Genomic DNA, 21,217 nt, shown 5'->3' with positions numbered 1-21,217 from the left:
CCAGAAAGGTTGGACCTTTCCAACCTGGTATCCTATGATTCCATGACTCCTGGACCAGTGCTGGAGGGGTCTGGTGCAGTGCCAGGGGCCAGTTCCCTGTGCTGACCGCACAACCCAAACACTGCAGCTGCCACACTTGGAAACTCAAGGAGCTCGGGAACGGGATCAAACACCCGCAGGACCCATCCGCCCGCGCTGACCGCGGCTTCAAAGGCAGCGCTGTGGCATCATCACAGCGATGCACGGGCAGCCAAAGCCACGCGGCTCTGCAGGACGTGCCCCGCGAAGGACGCGGGAAGCCTGCCCAGCTCCCCGGGCTGCTCTCCAGCCAGCGTTTGCCCCGGGCGACTGAGTCAACGCAGGAACGCGGGGCGTCACCGGGCGCGGGGCCGGGTGCAGCACACCGGGGGAGCCGGGCACGGTGCCGCACGCAGCCCGGGGAGCAGCGCCGGGAGCCGCGTTCCGGGCCCCCCATGGACGAGCTCCGGTGAGGCCGCTCCGGCGGCAGCTCGGGCCGGGCCGGGGCGGAGCCTGGCGGCCGCCTCCGCCGCTCCCCGCCGCGGCTGACGTGGCCCGGGCGCGGGGCGGACATGGCGGACGGCAGCAGGCAGAGCAGGCTGGCGGCGGCCAAGAAGAAGGTGAGGGACCGGTGAGGGCCGGGCCGGCGACGGCCGGGTTCTATGGGCACAGGGCGGATGGGAGCCGCTGGAACGAGCCCGGCTGAGCCGGGCCCGGCCTCCCCCCCGAGGGGCACGGGTTTGGGCCTGCTCCGGGCCGAGCCGCGCTGGAGCCGCCGGGAGCCCCCGCGGTGTCCGCAGCCCGGGGGAGGTGGCCGGGGAGAGGCCGGGTCTGCGCTGCTGCGGTGCGAGCCGGAGGTTTCCCCTCCCTGCCCCTTCTCTCCCTGCTCTTTCCCTTTCCCCTCCATCCCGCCTGTTTTCCCTTATTTTCCCTTATTTTCCTTTATTCCCCCCACCCCCGCGGCCGCTCGGCCCCGTCCGTCCCGGTGGGATGCGCCTGTGTCAAAGTCACAGCTCAAGTGTCCTGGAGCAGTTGAGGCTTCCATTTTGAGATCCTCCCAATAATGGGATCCTTCCTATTTATTCCACCTCCACCTCGACACCGGCCTGGCAGCGGGGACAGGGGTTTGCCAGAGGCGGCAGGGGGCTGGTGCCAATGGGCTGTTTACATAAGCTGCGTTTGGGGCTTAGGTGTGCAGTAACACACCCCAAAGGCCGTCAGAGCCGGCAGGATCCACGTTCCGGCTTTATCAGAGTGGCTTTGCCTGGGTGCAGGCGATAGGATTCAAAACCCGACTGCAGATTGCTTCTCCCTTCATTGTGGTATTGCAGTGTCTGTGCTCATGTGTTATCTGCCCGTGGGGATTGTCATTTCCTCCCTGAAGTCCTTGATAGAGTGGAAGATCTTGCTCCCAGACCCTGCTTTCTCACTTTGCATTCGGGATTAGCTGCCCGTTTACGTTTTTGCTTATTCCTCCTAGTTATAACCCTAACCCGCCCCCCAAATACATATTTGAATCTCCTTTTAGTTGTGGCATCACATTGTTTCCCAACAATAGTGTTAGCTGTGTACAGAAGCTGAACATATACAACTCACAGCCACTGTCATAAACCCATCACATTCGTTCTTGCTTCAGGGTTCTCTGGACTTAGAATAGTTCAGGTTGGAAGGGACCTTAAGATCATCCAGTTCCAACCCCCTGCCATGGGCAGGGACACCTCACGCTAAACCATCTCACCCAAGGCTCTGTCCAACCTGGCCTTGAACACCAGCAGGGATGAAGCATTCACAACCTCCCTGGGCAACCCATTCCAGTGCCTCACCACCCTAACAGGAAAGAACTTCCTTATATCCAACCTATATCTTCCTTATATCCAATCTGCCTTTTCTGGCTCATTGAACAGCATTTCTCCTTGCACTGGATCTGTCTTTTCACCCAGTGGAGTTTGGGCTGGGGGCTTTTTTCGACCATAGAGAAGGCGTTATTCTGTCTGGACTTCAGAGTATTCCTTTTTTCACAGCTTAAGGAATATCAGCAGAAGAACAACCCCGGAGCAACCGCAGGGACAAAGAAAAAGCGCAAAACTAAAGAAGACAGTCGAGCAGAAACTCCTCCCATTGACGACCAGCAGCCTCCAGAGAACGTGAGTGCTCATCCCTTCTCCCTCATCATTTCCCACCTCCTTGGTCTTTGGTTTTCCAAACAGCATGGCTGAGACTGGGAAATGGTTATGGGGGTGTGATAGATGAATGGTGCAGGTGCCTGTGTGGCCAGGGTGCTACAGCACTACAGCAGTTGGCAACTACCTCTCCTGGAAGGTACACACTAGAGTCAGGGTACGTGCTGAAGCGGTGTCTGATGCGGTCACAGAGGCCTGGGTGCATCTAGAGCTGCTGTTTTGAGGTGCATGCTCCGATGGAGGATGCTGGTTTCTTTGCCTGCCTTTGATTGACGTTTTCTCTCTGTCCTTTGCTGAGCCGTTTCTCTTACCCCTTTTCTTTCACCTCCTTTAGATTCAGAACATTCTGAAGGTGCTGGTGTCAGACCTTAACCGCTCCAATGGGGTAGCCATACCCTCATTGGACAAGAGGAAGGTGAGGCAGTGCTCGTGTCCTTCGCAGTCACTCCCTCTCCCTACTGCATGCTTCGGGTTCTGTTTACACTGACCTTGAGTTCTTTGGATGGAGCCTTGTCCTGACCATCAGTTGCTTGGGTTTTGTTGCTGTTTCTGTTAACATGGAGCTCTTCATTACCATGCATTTCCATTGCTCGTGCTTGTTTCCTTCTGGTTTGGGTCAAACTGAACATGTGGAAAAGTGAACCTTGTCAAAAACTCTTCCTTGAGACAGCTGAGCTTTGAGGAGAACCGGGAATTTAGGCAATCAACTAAGGAAGAGGTGGTGTTTTCTTAGTCTGTATTGCTCCCGTTCCGTGTGTCATTGCTTTCTTTCCCAGAGCCTTGTTTCTGAAGGGCATGTTTCTGCTCATCTCCAGGCAGAGCAGCTGCCCAGGGAAAACTTCCTAGTTATTCCAGCCAGCCCGTTTTAAGACAGGCAATGAAAGTTGCACAGCTGATGTACAGTCTGGCAAGGACCACGGGTTTAAATATGTTTAGGCAGGAAGTCAGATACCTCAGGTCAAGTATTTACAGGCTCTAGCGTCCTCACGTTTCCAGGGGAAAGGGCAGTACGTCGGTAAGAGCAGAGATGTGTTCGGGAGCAAATGTAAATAAGCAGCTTTAAAAAACCCCAGCCTATTTTCAGGTAGTTTATTTAAATAAGGCTCCATTTGTGACAGAAACTCAGGGAAGTCAAACTGAGAAACCTGCAGGATGGAATGGAGTTAGCTCTGAATTGCCTTTGTATCCCTTTGCTCCTGACAACACAGCAGTTCTTCTGTCCAACACGTAGCAAAGAGCAGTAAGTTCTTCCAGCTAGACCTTGCTTGTGTAGGGTGAGTGATGTGCAGACACCTTGCCAGCTTTGAGGGTGCTGGATGCGCCTGTCGGGCAGCACCAAGCATGTGTTTAGATTGAATTGTCACTCATGTCATGGGGAACTGCTCTGTTAATACTCCTGAGTTTTACCTGAGAGACTTGTTTCACATTGGAGGGTGAGATGGAGATGGGTGGTCCTGTGCTGCTGCTGAGGTGGCCTTCCAGTGTCTGCAGCTTTAGTCCTGTTCTGCTATTGGAGAGTTCAGCACTTCTATTCATTCTTGTTCTCCCATTCTGCCCTTATCAGGGAGAGATATATTGTATCTGATTGTCTGTTGTGGAATTTGTGGATTTAGGAGTAATGTGAAAACTAATGTCTAACTGCAGTATGTAATGAAAGAAGGATTTCTCCTTCCAGTTGTTGTCTTGCAAAAACCCTGAGTCAGGAAAATGCTGTTCAGAAACTCACTTGATGCTAATAGGGCAGAAAAGCTGCTGTTAGCATCTGAGCTGCTTGCTGCTGCCATTGGTGTCTTAATGAGAGGCAGAGCCCTCCCACCTCACCCACTTGAGCTCTCTTGGCTGTGAAACACAGAAAACCCAGCAAAATAGGAGCCTTTGTGTGAAAGCAAATGGATCCTACTATATGCTAAGCTGAGCAGAATTACTAACTTCTCCTTGGACATTACAGAACCTCACAGTGCATGATTTAGTCTCTTGCTCCTAACTCTTCCTTTGTTTCCAACAAATTCAGCTGCTCCAGTAGTCTGGGGCTTTTTGAAGGAATCATTTCTAAACTCTTTCTTGTGGAGGAAGAAGGAGTTCTTGTGGTCAAGGCATGTTACTGGTTGAAGCATTAAGCTAAGACAATGTCTTGGTCAACAGAAATTGAGATGGACTGGGGAACGGGTTCCTCCTGTCCACCCGATGTTATATATTGATGAGTGTTTGAACCAATAAAGGTGAAGTAACCTGTGGCTGGAAGAAGTAAGGGAATTCCTGACCTTCCTGTAAGCACCTCACATATATTGCTCCTTGAGAGCACAAGGATCTGTCCTGCTGGAAAGACATGGGGAGAATTCTGTTTGTTGCCCTCTGCAATCTTTCAGCTCATTGCTTTCATTAAATCTCACTAAATGTCTTTGCTGTTCCTGTATTCCTCTTGCTGCTTGATTCATGAGTGAAGTGCTGAGCAGGTAAACAAGGAATGCCAAGAGAGAGATTTCTTGTCTTCTGTGAAGTGCCAAGAAGGGAGTGACCGAAGTAAGAGGGAATTTGTTCAGATGGAATTGCAGAGAGCTGCAGTTGGAGCTGAATGGTGGAGTTGAATGTTACAAGATTATCTCATTTGCTTTGTAGGGTTTTTAATGATGACTTAGCAGAGCTGGCTGATGAAATAAAGCATCTAGATGCCATAAAACATCTGTGCATGTTTTAGGGGGCCTTTATAGCTCTCTGATGCTGTACAAGGTAGATGAAATAGTCCACTTTGGCTTGGTAGAGGTGTCATCAGATCCTCTTCATCCTCCCACGAAGGTTGGATTAGAACTTGCATCTCTGTCCAGAAATAGTTTTTTGGCTCTTCCTTTTCCATTTAGATTCTTGTAGTCATGGGATTCATAGCACCAGCAGGGCCCCAGGCACCTGCTCCCAGCCACACCGACTTTGACCTGTTCAGAAATGTCCTGCTTCTAAACTTGTGGTTCATGACATGCCCCAGGTTTCACTGAGCTTGAGACAGAGCCTTTGAGTTTGAGCAGCCCAGTTTCCAAGTACTCACTAACCTGTTCTTTCCCATCTGAGTTTGCATACAGTGATCCGTGTTTTCCCCAGACGCATCCTGAAGGCAGTGCTTTTCAAGGCAGGGTCACAGCCATCAGGGTCACAACCAACCTCGCTTGGTTTTTGGGGGATGCTTTCCAGTAAATCTAGCGTGTGAACTTAGACCTGGGGGATATTATTACCATAGAATCATTCAGGTTGGAAGGGACCTCAGAAGATCATCTGGTCCAACCTTTTGCAGGAAAGGAAGCCAGTATTAGGTATTATTGCCTGTGTTAAAGGAGTTTGATTATGGGACACTGGCTCTGAGAGGGCTCAGGTCTAGGACAGTGTTTGTGGGTTGATGCAGTCACCTCTTCGCTCTGGGGAGAACACAGATTCCCTTCCACATGTTTCCCAATGGTTGATGGCTCACATCTGTCTAGTTGTCACAGGCAGATCACAAGGTGATGTGTTCACGTGTGGTGTTGTTCACTGTGCATGAAGGCTGTAATTCCTGTATGTGTTTTGTGACAGGCATACTTTGACAGTGATGTTGCCACTCGTAATGCTGAACAGCTTGCTACCGATGTCCCTGTGCTATCTAACAGCAACAGCCTACCTAGCTGTGGTTCTGTTCTGCCTGCTCCTGGGAGCATGCAGCTGACACAGGTTTGTGAATTACCCCGACTATCGCCACCGAGCCGTGGTTAGCAATACCACTTCTTGTTTTGAGGGAGATGATCTTCATAAATATGACATGACTAGCTTAGATTTTCTGCTGTTAAAAATACTACATCCTGCACTCCCCATCCTGTCGTCATCTGTCTATGAGAGCAGAGAGAGTACCAGCACACACATGCCCCTGCAGCTTCCAGAGCTGTTTTCCTTCCTGTTCTCTCCTATTTCATTAGCAGAAAGTACCCTTAATGAGACAGAAGGTCTCCAGTCAGCTCAGTCTGTGTTTCCTTTCAGTACTTAAAGATGCAGTTGAAGGTTTTTCTAGCAAAGCAAAGTGTTGATTATGCTGATAAATAGTAACAGCAAACATAGAGCCTGGAACACTGAAGTTTCTCTGTTCCAAGAAGCCCAGGCTCACACCACTCAGTCATTATGTGTAAGCCAGGACTGAGTTGGTGGCTGGAAGCTCATCTTCCTTTGGGAAGCAGTAATTACAGGTACCATGGAACCTGAGCCCAGATGTAATCAGGTGTTAGTGACACATTGATGAGGGTGACTCCCATCTTCTTTTACAGGCTTGTAAGTTTTTGTGTTTTAATCCACAGGTTCATGACACCGAGGACCATAAAAATGCTTTGGATGAGAACAGGTGAGTGTCTGTGTGTGTTTATCAGTTTTGCAACAGGACCCCAACACATTAAGGTCTGATTGCTCCCCAGTGCTGATATGATTTGGGCTGTTCTCTGGGAAACCCTTTCATTTCATTTCCTTGTTCCCAGGTCTTTCTCCTCAACAGAAAGTCTCCGGCAGTTGTCAGAACAACTCAATGGCCTCGTTTCTCAGGTATGGCCTCATTTGATCCATTTGTCCTATTAATTCTCTTGATGTTTGATGTGGAGCTTTGAGCAGTCAGCTCAGGAAAACACTCTTCAGTCCCAGAGGTGTGTTCAGTCATCCTACTAAACAGTATCAGGTTTAAGCATTGAGAAGCAAAAAAGCCTGTTTTAGGAATGTAAAGTTTCAGCAGTAGGAAGAAAAGCCAGAGTGGGATGAATGAACAGTATGTATTCATGGAAAGAGGTATTCTTGATTCAGTAGAAAAGAATTTGATTTCAATCTGCATAATTCATATCAGCTTGTCACAGGAGGAGACTGCATGTGTCCTTAGCTAGGAAAATATGTTTTCTGTGCCTGTGTGTGGTAATATGAAGAGAAAGGTGCCATAAGAAGTATTACTGTGATAGTCAGTAGTGATTTGTTGCCTAGAGGAATAAAACTGACTTACTTGACTGGTTTGCTTCTAGTCTACATCGTATGTGAATGGTGAAAGTGCTGTTTCTTCCACAAACATTAAGGAAATGGAAGTAAGTTCTTCTCAGTTTATCTTTTCTCTTCTTCCTTCTTACTTGCTACTGTTGATCTCTTATTGTGACCCTGTACTTAGAGCAGTGCCAAAGAGACCTGACTGCACACTTCACAGACATCATTGTCAAGTGTGGGCCTGTGCTGTAATTTGGTAGTTGTGATCTACAGTAAGAGATGGGTACTGGAGGTGTTTGCAGTTTGGGGACTGGGGATAATCCACCTTCCTTGCAACCACAGTTCTCATTTTAGATTCACTTTTATGTCAAAATGAAGCCTCAGCAGAAATGGATAAAAAATACCAAAGTGTGATAATGATTTATTTTTCTGTCCTTTTTAATGATTGCTTTTTTCCTCCCCTCCTCCTTTTCTGCTCCTTCCTTTTTCTCGTGTGTGCATGTGCCCGACAGACACGTTACCAGGAGCTGGCAGTAGCCCTGGATTCCAGCAATCTAACTAACAAACAGCTCGTTACAAAGATAGAGGAATTGGTAAGAAACAATCCAAGCCACCAGTTTGCCGTTGTCTTTGCTGCTCCTCCCTGCTCTCTGGGTGTCTGCAAGGTTATGGGTTCTCTCATGGTGCCACAAGGAAAGCTGCTTACACAGCACTTTGTAAGGAACAAAGTGCTTAGACCAAAGCATCCTGATAAACCAGGGATTTCTGCTCCAAATCCCTGAAGTACAGACTTCTGGTGCTGGCAGCAGTGAGGAAACCTGTTTCTGCAGGTGGTGATGCTGTTCTAAATTTATCAGCAGAGTGGGAGCAATAGGTCTAAGAGAGAGCCTGGGGCTGGTTGCTGATCATATCCTCAGCTTCCCTTGGCACGATGACTGAACTGCTTTGTCCTGTGTCCTGCATGGGTTCCTGCTGCTGCTTTTCAGCCTTGGGCTTTAACACTGCAAGAAATGCAGCTCAGTGGACTTGCATGGTCTGAAAAGAGCTTTTCCCCATTTTCTTCCTCCCTAAAGTACACTTTTCCCGAAGCTCAGCATTTCCCAGTGTACCCCATGAGCACTCTTGGTTTATGTTTGGTTTCGTGTTATTTTTGTTCCATTGCTTCTTTTTGGCTTTTAGCTGGGCTGCAGAGCTACCTGGTATAGTGCATTGCCCACCCAAGATTCTCCTTGTTTGCCTGGAATGATGTAGGCCCTTTGCTTTTCCTTGCTTGTGTTGTGCATGGGCATTGCTAGAACCAAACTCTCTAACTCATCACCCTTCCATCTGCAGTCATGTTTCAAAATGCACTGAAGTGGTAGCAGTAAAGAAGCTGTTTGGCCAATGTTCATTCTGTGGGAAGGGAAAAAAGTACCAATTCTGTAGTTACTTATGAGGCATCTGTGAGAAAAGTGCCAGGGGACAACAGCAGCAAACACAGCAGCACAGTTTGTGTGGCAGCCTGGGCAGGCAGCTGCTGCTTTGGGCTCCTTCACTTCGTATCTAAAGATGCACTATGTGTGGTTAACAAACCTAAATACCACCCATGAGGTTGAAGTGGGATAGGACAGAATTAGCCCTTTTCCTTATATCTGGCTTCAGTACTCTCTTGTACCACCTTTGGCAGAAGCCTGCCAATGTAAGTGTGGCTCTGCGTGACTCAAAGGCCAGTTGAAGTGGGATAAAGGTCTAAAGACTCAGCTAAAGGAAAAAAAGTGGGTTTAGTTGTTTGGGTTTTGGTTTCTTTCTAAGCATTTTGGTGGTCATCATAATACAGCAGGATTACTACGATGAATTGCATCCATGTGGGATGCAAGTTTAACTGAAGGTGGTGGATGCTCAGATATAAAAGTACAGGGGTTTCAGCAGTGCTATCAGAGAAGAACTGTGGTAATGTACTGAGCAATGAAAAACCTATCTGGCACATAAAGTGCCTTAGTGAAGGGAGCCCCAAATCTGTTACTTTTTTAGCCAAGATGATGTTCCCAGTCCTGTACAGAAAGGATAATGGAAATTCTGTTTGCATTCATTGGGCATGTGTCCTACTTCATTGAAGTGAAAATGTGTTTCAGTAATATGAGAATATTTGCCCTTAATACATCAATTGTCTTCCATAGAAACAGCAGAACGAAGAAGCAGTGAATCAGCTGGAGAAGGTAAAGTGTGTCCTATTTTTGGGTACATACAGAAATAGGTGTCTGTTTCTCTGAGGAGTAAAAAGCACAGTGAACTGTACACAGGTGTGTGTCATCTCATCTTACATTAAATTCAGTTTCATCTGTAGCATAAGGTTGAATATTTTGACTTCATGAGCTAGGCCTGGCAGGTACTGTTCTTATTTTGACAAAAGCTCATATTTAAAAGCTCAAGCATTGGAGGAGCACAGTGGAGGCAGGAGATCACAGTTCAGGTCTGTGCCAGGAGCTTGCATTCCAGACACTGCCGCAGTTGTGCCAGCAGTGACTGCACTATGCTGTCATCGCTGTTCCAGGATGGATAAATAATGAAGTAGTTCAAATGATGGAAGACTGAAGCACGTCTTTAGAAATCCTGGTATCATTTAGATGCTGGAAGTACTACCAGTGAGTCACTGCTTTTTTAGTCTGGCATAAACCAACAAGGGTTAACTGGTTATGTGTTTGTTTCTACAGGAAAAGAAGGAGTTTGAACAGAAGTTTTCTAAGGAGCAAGCAGCACTGAGGGAACAGCTCCAGGTAAGACAGAGCCTCTATTACAGTAAGATTACCTGGCTTCTGCTGTTTTGTGCATTACTGACCACTCATAGTCTTTATTGTGGGAGCCCTGAGTCCATTCCTTCAGGAAAACTGGGAGAGTCAGTCAGCCAGACTGTGCTTAACTGCAGGAGTTCTTTACCTTTACTGAGTTATCCTTTCATGGCAACGATGATGTTGCAGTGACAAGCAAAGAAGCTTTGTGCTGAGCTGATCTTTCTTTCCTAAAGGTTCATATCCAGACAATTGGAATTCTGGTTTCTGAGAAGTCTGAGTTGCAGACAGCCCTTGGACATACTCAGCAAGCAGCACGGCAGAAATCAGGTAATTGAGTGTGAGTGCTCCAGCTCGTGCTGGTGCTTAAACTGTGGATGTCAAGTCCCAGGCATGATAGCTGCTGGCAGGCAGCTCACAGCACTCCTTAATGAGCAATAGTTGGCACCGTCACTGCTTCTGTCATCATGGCTGCCCCCAAATGGGAGCATGTTGAGCCCATGGCAGTTGAGGTTCTTTTGTGCATCACTAAAGCCTTGTCAGCCCTGTTTGGGCCTGATGACTACCCCAGACTGTTCCTTTCTGACTTCTGTTGCTTTTAAAACTTAGTTCCCTTTTCTCTGTCCGTTCTCCCACACAGCTGTCATGTTAATGTAGGTTTTACCCAAGCCTTTCATTCTGAACTAGATTTGAGTAGTTTATTCTATTAGGAAACCCCCCAAATAGCATATTATCTATTGTTCTGCAAAGGAAGTTTCGTTATCTTCCTCTAAAAACGAGGAAGGCATTCAGAGAACTTTGCTGCCCAGAGCTGCTATTGTATCACCTGTAGAGCCAGGAGTGGAACCAGGTCCACTGATTTACAAAGCTCTGTGCTGCCTTAAGAGTTTGTTGACAAAGTAGAAGGTGCTGTTCAGCCAGTTCCAGAGAGCTCTTTGTGATCTAGTCTCAACTGACTCTGCTCTGACTTGTTCAGGAGAAGCTGAAAGCCTTGCTGCTCGTTTACATTCATCTCGCCAGAGGGTATCGGAGCTGGAACGTACTTTGTCCTCCATCTCTATGCAGCAGAAACAGTCAGAGAAGGTAAGAGTCACCTCTGTTTATGCTTAACCAGCAGTTCTACCTTTGGCTATTTGCTTGTCATTACACTACTGTCATCCGTACTTAGAGAAGAGGCAGAAATTAACCTTGTATAGCCTTGCACTCTCCATGATCAAGGCAAACTTCATTCAGGTTTCTGTGACCACTAATCATACAGTCCAGGTGCTGTCTTCAGATGTGATACCTTACTTCGTTAGTCTCACCAGCTCCACACAACAGAAGCCTCACTGAGACCTTGTCCCAGGAGGGTCTCCATCAAACAGACACTTTACTATTGATATTAATGCAGAAGCTTGCAGAAATAACCTCATATTCATTTATCAGCATCACATTTGAAAGGACCGAGCAGACTTACTCCTGACAAACTCAGGAGGTTCTAAGCAAACCTGATATGAGAATTTTGCCAAAGTTACGACCTTTCCCACTTGAGCTGATCTGCTAAAGGTGAAATGAAGTTATCTGCTTGGCTAAGTCTGGACATGAATCAGTAATTCATTTTTATTTCAGCATAACAAAGAGTTGGTGAAGGAGCGAGACAACCTGAAGCTGGAACTGTACAAACAAAGGTAAGTCCATTCCGCTCTTAGCTGCAGAGTAACTACACAGTAGAGCCACAAAACCTAACAAGGGGCATGGAGCACAAGTGGGAACTTCATTTAAAAAGTCATTAGATAGGATGTTCCTGTGACTCTAACTGCTGTGAAAAACTGGATGGTAAATTGATGACATGGACACGAGCAGAGCCATAGTACACAGAATGATGACACCTTATTATTGTGTTTGTTTGCTTGTTTCAGCAAAAGTAGTGAGGAAATAAAGCAGCAGAATTCAGAGCTGTCAGAGCAAGTTCACTCACTGATTTCCAAGAACTCGGCTATGAAGTTGGATATGGAGGATTTGCATAAGAAGCTGGAAATGGCTGAACTGATGATTCAGCAGGTAACCACAATCCTTCTGGGATGGGAGGGTAGATCACTCTAATCATGGCAAGATCTTGCTTCTGACAGTAGGGGCAAGACTGAAGTCTGGTTTTTAAAGGAAGGTACAGAATCTCATCTTAGTAAAAACATCCTCTAGTAAAAGCACACACCCTAGTAAACATCCTTGTAGTAAAAGGCTTTCAGCGAGGCCTCTGAGGAACAGAAGGTCTGTATTCTAAGGAGCTGGAGCAGTAGCTTGAGAGATATTGTGATAGTGGTCTGCTAAAAGAATGATACAGAATATGAGAAGGTGACGGAACAGAAGTGTGAACACAAGGTGACCTTTCCTGCTTGGATCTGTTCAGCATTTTTGGTTACTCAGCTGTTGCAGTTTCATTGAGGAATCAGTTGAGTAGGGGTGGTGTCTGTACCTACCTGGCAGAGGAAGGCGAATTGGACAGTGGCAACTTGAAGGTCAGCTGGGGAAAGTTAAGAGAAGCAGCCAGTTAGGGAATGAATGCATGAGGCCAGCTGGTAGCAGTTCAGAGAGCAGCCTGCTGCTAAGGTGAGCCGGTGAGGGAAGAAAGGGCTTTTATTTTTTCCCCAGAGAGTGGCCCAAGTTACCCTTGAAATAAAGCCAAGTGCTGCTCTTCAGGGTACTGTATGTCAGCTGAGCCAGCCTTGCTGCTGAGTCCACTGGCATGTTCGAGACATTGGCTTTGAATTCATGACATGTTTGACAACTTTTAAGGTCACCGGCTTTTATACCGTCTGATCTGGCTGTGTAATACAGACTCTTTGAAATACACAAAGGTTCTGAGCCCAGTTGTTGGATTAAAGCCTATTTTCTTAATTAAAGTAAGTAAGTATAAAACTGGTAAGAAGGAGCTGCCCAGTTCAGTCTGGTTTAACAGGGCTAAACCCTAAGCTTTATGATTTTAATTCCCCCTTTATTCTTTCATTGAACTTCACTGTGAGTTGGAGCACTTTAAAGACCTGTAGAAGGTTACAGCATGGAGCATGTGGCAGGTTACTGTCAGGGGAAAGGCAAAGCAGAACCTGAGTATTAGTATTTTGCCCTAACTCTGTGGGGTTTTTTTGGCAGTTCTCAAGTCAGGCAGGGAGTCTGGATGCAAACCAGCACTTGCAGATGGCACTGGAGGAGAAGGCAAGCCTGGAAGCCCAGGTTGCTCAGGTAAGAGGTTTGTATTAAATATGGTCCAAATCTTCAATGAAATTTGTGTGGCATAAGATTCACAGGGATTGTCTACTTAAGGGATGAAGCCTGAGCTTTGCATTAATACTGGTTCCTCAGGCTTTATCCCTTAAGCAGGCACTGCCTAATTTATTTGGCTAATGCAGTTTTCTTTGGGTTTTACTTTGTTTTGAACAGCTCTCAGAGTCACTTCAGCAGCTCCAGGCAGAAAGAGATCAGTACGTAGAGAAACTAAAGGAGGAGCAGAGCATTTGGCAGCAGCGGGTACAGCAGCTCTCTGAGCAGGTAACATCAGGGGCAGCATCATAGCTGCTTTTGACAAACCCAGACAGGAGTGAAGCACCATGAACTTTGTTTTAACTTCCTCTCATGTGGCCTTGCAGGTTCACACAATGGCAGAGGAGAAGGAGAAGCATATGGCCCAAATTCGGGAGCTGAAAGCCAATGTGACAGAGCTGTTGAGCAAATCAGGTAGGGCTTCCAAAGTGGGGCTTTACACTGCAGAGTGCCAGCTGGTTAACTGTCCCCTCTGTGCATGAGATACAAGTAGGTCTGAAGCTGTGAAGGCAGCTGAAAGCCTGGTGACCATAAGGAGCCTTCCATCCTAGCAAACAGCAAGTGAACTACTTCAGCTAATGACTGTTCATGTCTTTAGTATCTGCCTGACTGCACCGTCAGCTTCTCTGGCTCAGGAGTTTGGGAAGGCAGGATGCTGGCAGGATGCTCTTGCTAGGGCTGCGAAGGAGTCGGCATGATGCTGTGCTTGCTTTTGGGGTAGTTTTGCTCCTTTGTTCCCCTCGGTGCCCTGCAGTGAGGATTGGGTAGAACCCTATAGGCTGGGGTATGGTTTATGTATGTAATAGTGATGTGTATTATACAGGGATTTAGCCTTTGACAGAGCTGCTTTTGATTCCATTTCCATAGCAGTTAAGCCCATGGATATTGAACCTTCCTCACCAGAAAGGCCCACAGCAGCTGAGCTGAGTCTGCAGGAAGAGATCCAGCGGCTGCAGCAAGAGAAAGAGGAATTGCATGGGCAGTACCAGGCCCAGGTCCGGGACAACGAGCAGCTGAGCCACCTCAACAGGGAGCAGGAGGAGCGGCTGCTGGAGCTCGAGAAGGCTGTGCAGCGCTACAACGAGGAGTCTGTGGACAGGCAGCAGATCCTGGAGGACATGCAGAGTGACAAGGCCACAATCAGCAGGGCACTGAGCCAGAATCGGGACCTGAAGGAGCAGCTGGCTGAGCTGCAGAATGGGTTTGTCAAACTGGTATGTCTCTTCTCTGTATCTCTTCCTGCTGCTCCCCTCACTGGTGCAGTCCTTCTGTAGCACAGATGTAGGAACCTGGCAGAAGCGTTACCCATCTCTTGTCCTCTGAGACTATGGATGCTCCATCTTCTGTGATGCATACTGCCATGCCAGGAGGTTCCCTGTCATTCCTTACTCCCTCAGGTGCTTTGGCAAAGGAACCGCTATCTTTGTCCAGAGCAGTTTCCTTCTCCCCCTCATCCCCTGGCAGTCAGGCTGTTTCCTCCTGTGCTTTCACCATTGAAGATTCCCATTTTCTGTTCCCTGCATTTGCCCATGAGGAAGTTCTCAGCAATCTTTCCTCCTGCTGCTGTCACTCTTACTCCCTTTGGGGCCCTGGCAAGCTGACACATGGTCTAGCTGCTTTTTCTTTAGTTCCTTCTGAACTCTTCTTGGTTTTGATTGTCTGTTGCTCTCTTTGGGATATTCATACAACCCATCTGTTTGGAGCTGACAGGCTGTGTGATGTGCCAGGCCTCCTCTTGGCACCATCCCAGCACCCATTCCCCTGGCTCTTTCCTCGCTCTCTTCCCATCTTCTGAACCTTTCTGTAAGTTATTTACTGTCCTGAACAGTCCATTTATAGCCCTTAGTTACACCCAGGGTAACTCGGGGGTGGCACCCTGTTGTATTGGGAATGAACGTGGTTTACGGAGCATGTGTGTTTATGGTGGTTGGGGCGGTTTCTTTATACAGTGGTGCTTGTCTTGCAGACAAATGAAAACATGGAGATTACCAGTGCCCTACAGTCAGAGCAACATGTAAAGAAAGAGCTAGCCAAGAAGCTTGGGCAGCTGCAGGAGAACCTGGGAGACCTCAAAGAGACGGTAAGGGACAGGAGAGGATGGCAGGGCAGGTACTGCAGTGGTTTATGCAGACTGCTGGCAGCTTCCCAAACTTTGATGGAAGGGTGGAAATCGGGATTGTAAGGATCAAGCTGGGAGCCTCCCCCTATCGTCTGCTGTCCGATGTGGGGGACCAGCGTGTGGGGCAGATGGTGGCTGCCTGCCTGGTTGGTGGCTTTGGGGTGCTGTTGACAGTTTGCACATGTCACACGGATCAGCTTCTCTGGCAGAAATGGTTTGATGTGATGGTTCGGTGGTGTTTTGTTAGCTGGAGCTGAAAACACAGGAGGCTCAGGGTCTGCAGGAGCAGCGGGACCTCTACTACAGCCACTTGCAGCAGTACACTGTGGCCTACCAGCAGCTGTCTGCTGAGAAGGAGGAGCTGCACAAACAGTACTTGCTCCAGACACAGCTTATGGATCGGCTACAGCATGAGGAGGTTCAGGGGAAGGTGACAGTGGAAATGCACCTGAAGGAGCTGCAGCAGACCAAGGTAACAGTGAAAAGGGGAAGTAGAAAGATGGGAGGAAACATGCTTAATTACATTAAGTATTCATTAAGGGGAAGGCTGGATCTTTTGCAGTCCTTTCCAACCTGGGCTGTTCTGTGGTTACATCCTGTACAATACAGGTGGACTGATAAATGTCTGGAGCAGAAGCACTGCCTTTGTGTGTGTGTGTGTGTGGTGCTGCCGCCTGAAGATGCAGTGACTGTTCACAGTCTGGCTTGTGCAAGCTTCAGTGACCTGCTTCTCTCTTGCAGGAAAATCTGGAAGCTGTAGCTAAGGAAAACAAGGAGCTGCAGGCCCAGATCAGTCAGTTAGCAGCAGACCTGGATGGCAGGATTTTGCACCGGTTAGAGGGTGAGTAGCTGCAGCTGGTCTTCAGGAAGGAGATAGAGCTGAGCTCTCTGGGTTATTACCTCCTTGTTCACCTTCCTCCTTCACAGGAGATGGAGTTGAAAGTGAAGCAATGACTGAAGAAATCCCCAAATCTTCATTTGTGATCCCAGAGAAGTTTGAAAGCCATGAAGAAATGGTGAGTCCTAATGGGCAGAAAAGCCTTTGGGTTTAGTTCTACACAAACATCTAGAAAAAGAGGCAGGAGAGACGTTCCATTGGGTGCATGGAGCAGGCTGTTTATCAGCTGTGATCCCTTCCAGCTGAGGCACAGTAATGAGGGAAGTTTAACAGCTCCTTCGGCATAGTAGCAACAACCCCAAGATTTCGGCAGCATCCTTGCAAGAGAGGGTGGAAGTCTGGCAGTGGCTTTAATTCTGAGACAACTCAGCTGGCAGAGAGCGCTGTAATGATGATGATGATGATGTTCTCTTTAGTCTGGAAGGCATTTGGAAATGGTACTGAACATAAAATAGAGTCATATTTGGAAAAGACTGATCAAATACGTGTCCTCATGGCAGCTGGTGTTTAACCTGCATATTGGTACTACACGGGAATGACAAAGACTGCAGTAGTTGTTGCTGGTTTAGCTCCAGGGCAGTCACTTAGTACTTTGGTTTCATACCCATAAATAAAATGGGGTCAACTGTTACTGTGCTTGTCCTGAGCTGCTCTGCTGATCGTGCTTCACACGGGAGTAGCTCTGCCATGCATGATCTGGGATTCTTTGTAGGTCGATTTCTTGACATCGACCATGTCCCAAGTGGAGAAGGAGCGAGAAGATCTGAGGCAGCAGCTGGCTGCTCAGAGGCAGCAGTGCAGAGGCCTCCTGCAGCAAATAGCAGCTCTCAGGCAGGAGCAGCAACATCACGTCCCGCTGGGTGGAGGTAAAAACCTGGGGACAGTGTGAACAGCGAGGCGTGCCTTGGCCAGCTGCCTCACTGCTACAGGCCTTGTGAGTGCCTCGTGTCCAAGGAGGAACTGTAAATTCCACGTGTCCCTTCTAGGTTCTGCTACGGATACTGTTCCAGTGGAGGTTCACGAGGCTTTGAAAACTGCCATGGAGAAACTACAGGTAAGCAAAGGGTCTCCTCTTTCAGCCCTGCTGTGCTGCTCAGTGAGGCTTTGATCCAGTGTCAGACTTTCTTACAGCACACACAGACAAGTTTCAGGGGAATAAGTAGCAGATATGCCATAATAATAAGCTGCTTCCTGAAATGCTGCTCACTGCTGGTCTCATGCAGGTAAGCTTCAGTAGTAACTCCTCTGCCTGCCTCATCCTCAGCCTGTAAGGGCCTGACACTAACCTGTGACCTTCTTCTAAAGCAATCACTGAAAACCAAACTGAGTATCTTCACCCTTCTGAGCTGAAGCAGCTGCTCTGCAGTCTTGGCACTGAGCATGACCAGAGCTGTGCTGTCCCAGCAATGAGAAGGTTAAAAGGCTCTTTGTTCCAGCAGCCCTTCTGCTTCCTGAAATGCAGAGGTGCTGTTTTATACCTTCTCTAGCTCTACCCTCTCTACAACTTGTCTCTGATTCGATGCTAAAAAGGAGCAAAAGCAGTGGGCTTTGTTCCCTAGGCTCAACCAGTGTGAAGGGAGGGAGTTATCTCTAACACAGATTCTCTGTATGTGAGCAGCTGAGGTGATTGATACCGATTTGTGTGTTCAGTTCCGCTTCACAGACCTGATGCACGAGAAGGCTGATATGAAGGAGCGGCTGGAGGAGTTGGAGCATCGCTGCATCCAGCTCTCTGGCGAAACAGACACCATTGGTATGTTTAGGCAACACCAGCACAAGCTAAAGCTTCCTCAGTGTGTTAGGTATATGGGGAGGAGGAAGTCCCCAGCAGCCTTTGGAGCTGGAGCCCTCCACCCACCAACCAGTTCATGTCTGTATTGCTGCCTGAGTAGTCTGGATCCGCATATCACACAATTCTATGCTTACTGTAAGGCTTGTACCCAAATCTTGCTAACACTCCTTATGCTTCCCTTGTACTCCAGGGGAGTACATCGCATTGTACCAGAGTCAAAGGGCTATCCTCAAACAGCGACACCAGGAGAAGGAGGAGTATATCAGCAGATTGGCTCAGGATAAGGAAGATATGAAGGCAAGGAATCTTCTTCTATAGCACTGCTCTAAGCAGGGCAGGCCTAGGGAGTGCTTGCACACTCTAAACCTTTGTGTGTTCTTCTTGAGCTGGCTTTAACTTGGAAGCTGCTTATTCTGTGACAGAGGCAAGACTGCAAACTGTAGTCTTGTTTGTGTGCATGTTTCATAGGCTTTCCTTTACTTTGGTGCAGGTGAAACTACTGGAACTACAGGATTTAGTGATGCGTGTGGTCAGGGAAAGAAACGAATGGTACAGCAAGTATGTAGCAGCTGCTCAAAACCCAGAGCTGTTGGCAAGCCAGACTGAAGGTGTATCGCCAGTGGAGAGGCGCATTGAACTGAACGCTACTGATGGAGAAGGTAAGGTGCAGCCAGGACAAGCTGGGTAAAGTGGAACAACCCGAGGTCCCAGTGTTGGGAAGAGCTTCCTGCCTTGTCTGTGTTCCCTACAGGGCTACGAGATGTGAGTTTATCAGATGAAATGGAACAAGAAGCTGCAGTTCTGCATCAATCCGGTTTCTCCCCCATTGACAGTAAAGCTGCTCAGCCAAGCCAGGAGGACTCCACCGCAAAGCAAATCATGCAGCTTCTCAGAGAAATCCAGAACCCTCAGGAGAGGCTGAACTCCCTGCTGGAGAACCCCTGCATTCCCTTCTTCTACCGTGCGGATGAGAACGATGAGGTCAAAATCATGGTAGTTTAAGAGGTGCTAAACCTTATTCACAGCAGTTTTCTGTGAGCCTGAAAGGACTTCAGTGACTTGTACGTGCCCATACCTCTGCTCAGATGCCCTTGGTCAGAACAGATGCTTAAAGACATCAGGAAAGAGGGATTGCGTCAGCCAGAACTTGAGCATCAGCCCTCATCTTCCCTTTCTTCTGTTACTTGGTGTGCTTGGAGCTCAAACTAACCTTGGGAGGCAGCTGGTGCTGGCGCTTGGCCGGGGAAAGGGGCTTCCATGACTAGGGGCAAATGACTGAATCCCCTGTGCTGGACTCTGGTGCCAGCAGCCAGCTTCCCAGCAGTGGTTCTGATCCATCACTCATGACTGTCATCAGCCTAGTCCCTTCCAGGGCTCCCAAAGTAACTAACTTATTCTGGTAATGAACTCTTTGGACAGTAAACAGGTTATTTCTGTTTCATACTATGTATCTTAAACTTCCCTCTTTCTTCTGCAGCCTGCCTCTTGCAACTGTATTTGAAACCAGCCTTGAACAGCCAACAGGTAGAGGCTCCTGGCTGTTTCCAGTGCTAGGGTGAGGACCCAGGGTTGCCTTTTGAGTCTTTTTGGTTACTTGACAAAGCTTTATGTGATTCTTGGGAGTGGGGTGGAAATGTAACTGCACTTTGAAGGATGTGTTTCACTTGTATGTGTCTGAAGGTTTTATTTATTTTAAAAAGGGGAGAAATAAGTAAAAGGAAGCCACTTAATAAACATGCTTTGTTTTGAATTTCTGGACTCCAGGAGTTCTACTTCTTCATGCCTTAACTTTCCTCTTCTCCCAAGTTGGGTAAGGGTTGCATTAAGTGGGTGGAATTCTCCTGTGGCCCTTGTTTAAGTACCTGGGACATACATCAGCAACAGTAGGATCCCTGGGCAGTGCCCTGAAGCTACAGCCCTAAGTCTAAAGAGCAAGCAAACCATGGAGGGAGGAGAAGGAAGCCCTGAAGCAGCAACAAAGCCAATGCCCTATGTGTACAAGTGAGTATCTTGCAACTGCATCTACCTCCCAGGCAGGAACTGCCTGTTCCTTAGTCAGGTTAGTTCCAGCAATGGAGTTTCAAGGAATATTGCAGGGGAGGTTTAAGGGACCCACCAGCACTGCATGGGTCTGGACAAGCACACACCTTGTCCCTGTTAACCTCTCCCTGAGACAGAAGCACAGGAACATGGTTTTTGGAGTTGTCCAGTCTGTCTTTCCCAATGGTTCATCCTGCTGTTTCCATACACAACTGAAAAAGCAGTCACAGAATAACGTGCCCTTCCCTGCAAACCCACCAGGGGAAGATGCACCCTGGTTTTTGAACTCCTTTCATGTGAATGGCAGTAGTGGTGTCTGTTACTTGGACAACAGAAGTGATGTGGGCTCCATGCTCCTGGCTCTGGGTCTCTGTCCATAGTATATCTATGTAAAACACTGTATATTCCTTGGAGAGAGACTTCTGCAGTGTTAAGGCCTGCCCAGGTTATTCATAAATCTGTACCACAACTAACGAGGGTACAGAGCATTGATGCCCCTTTTTCACTGAGCTTTCTTGAGTGTTGTTCTGTAGCCAAAATGCTGACAAGCCCAAGATGTTTCTCTTGGCCAGCATTTCGGATTCAGTTTTCACTCTGTTCCCTTCAGGAGTGTTTTCTCTGACCACACCTTGGACTTGAAGTGAGCTAAGAGCAGAATTACTGTTCAGCTAACACCCACTAGCTTTGAATTGGAGCAGGTGAACTGCTTCTGCACCTCTAAGCTGAGGAAAGGGAGAAAAATGCTTCTTAAAGGCCATAAAGCACTGAACAACAGGGAACAGGACACTGCCAAATCAATGGACATGAGCTGCTCTTGTGTGGGAAGGGTAGCTGGAATTCACATCAGAACAATACTTAACCTTTGACAGCCAGTAAAGGTTTCTGGTTTTGCACAATAAGGCTCTAATACTTAACTGGAATAAATATAGTTTTGGTTTCAGAAACAGAATATCCTTTAGGAACAACTCTAAATGTAACACCAGGGATAGATGGAGCAGTTCCAGTGAGGAAAGAAACGGGACAGGGTAGGGCAAGCACTGGTTAGTGCGCCTCAGTTGCAGAGAAGCTGACATTGCAACCCATAAAAACAGGCAAGAAAGAGACAGCTTAAACACACAGAGGAAGGAATCGTTAGAATTCCTTCAACCCCAC

The 21,217-nt window shown here is 47.8% G+C and overlaps 1 protein-coding gene across 6 annotated transcripts; it reads left to right on the top strand.

The window, feature by feature from the left end:
• Positions 1–434: 434 nt before the first annotated feature.
• Positions 435–19,775, top strand: GOLGA2 (golgin A2). 6 transcript variants are annotated; one of them, XM_061476801.1, is made up of 28 exons: positions 440–638; positions 2,040–2,162; positions 2,533–2,613; positions 5,754–5,888; positions 6,503–6,546; positions 6,677–6,740; positions 7,202–7,261; positions 7,670–7,750; positions 9,314–9,352; positions 9,848–9,910; positions 10,159–10,252; positions 10,899–11,005; positions 11,531–11,589; positions 11,821–11,962; positions 13,049–13,138; positions 13,337–13,444; positions 13,543–13,630; positions 14,087–14,430; positions 15,183–15,296; positions 15,583–15,807; positions 16,077–16,176; positions 16,263–16,351; positions 16,946–17,099; positions 17,220–17,287; positions 17,884–17,986; positions 18,216–18,322; positions 18,516–18,684; positions 18,777–19,775. In XM_061476801.1, the coding sequence occupies exons 1-28, from the start codon at positions 591–593 to the stop codon at positions 19,025–19,027; spliced, it is 3,150 nt and encodes a 1,049-aa protein (XP_061332785.1). In that variant the 5' UTR covers positions 440–590; the 3' UTR covers positions 19,028–19,775. The 6 variants fall into 6 exon arrangements, with proteins under 6 accessions (XP_061332780.1, XP_061332782.1, XP_061332779.1 ...); XM_061476796.1 differs by lacking the exons at positions 18,516–18,684; positions 18,777–19,775 and having other exon boundaries at positions 435–638; positions 14,120–14,430; positions 18,216–18,457; XM_061476795.1 differs by lacking the exons at positions 18,516–18,684; positions 18,777–19,775 and having other exon boundaries at positions 438–638; positions 14,084–14,430; positions 18,216–18,455.
• Positions 19,776–21,217: the final 1,442 nt, after the last annotated feature.

This window comes from Pezoporus flaviventris, unplaced genomic scaffold, assembly GCF_033815535.1.
Source record: "Pezoporus flaviventris isolate CSIRO_AGI_PZ_B2104156 unplaced genomic scaffold, CSIRO_AGI_Pfla_v1 ptg000097l, whole genome shotgun sequence".
Taxonomy (NCBI): Eukaryota; Metazoa; Chordata; class Aves; order Psittaciformes; family Psittacidae; genus Pezoporus; species Pezoporus flaviventris.
This window is presented reverse-complemented; position numbering and strand designations above follow the sequence as displayed.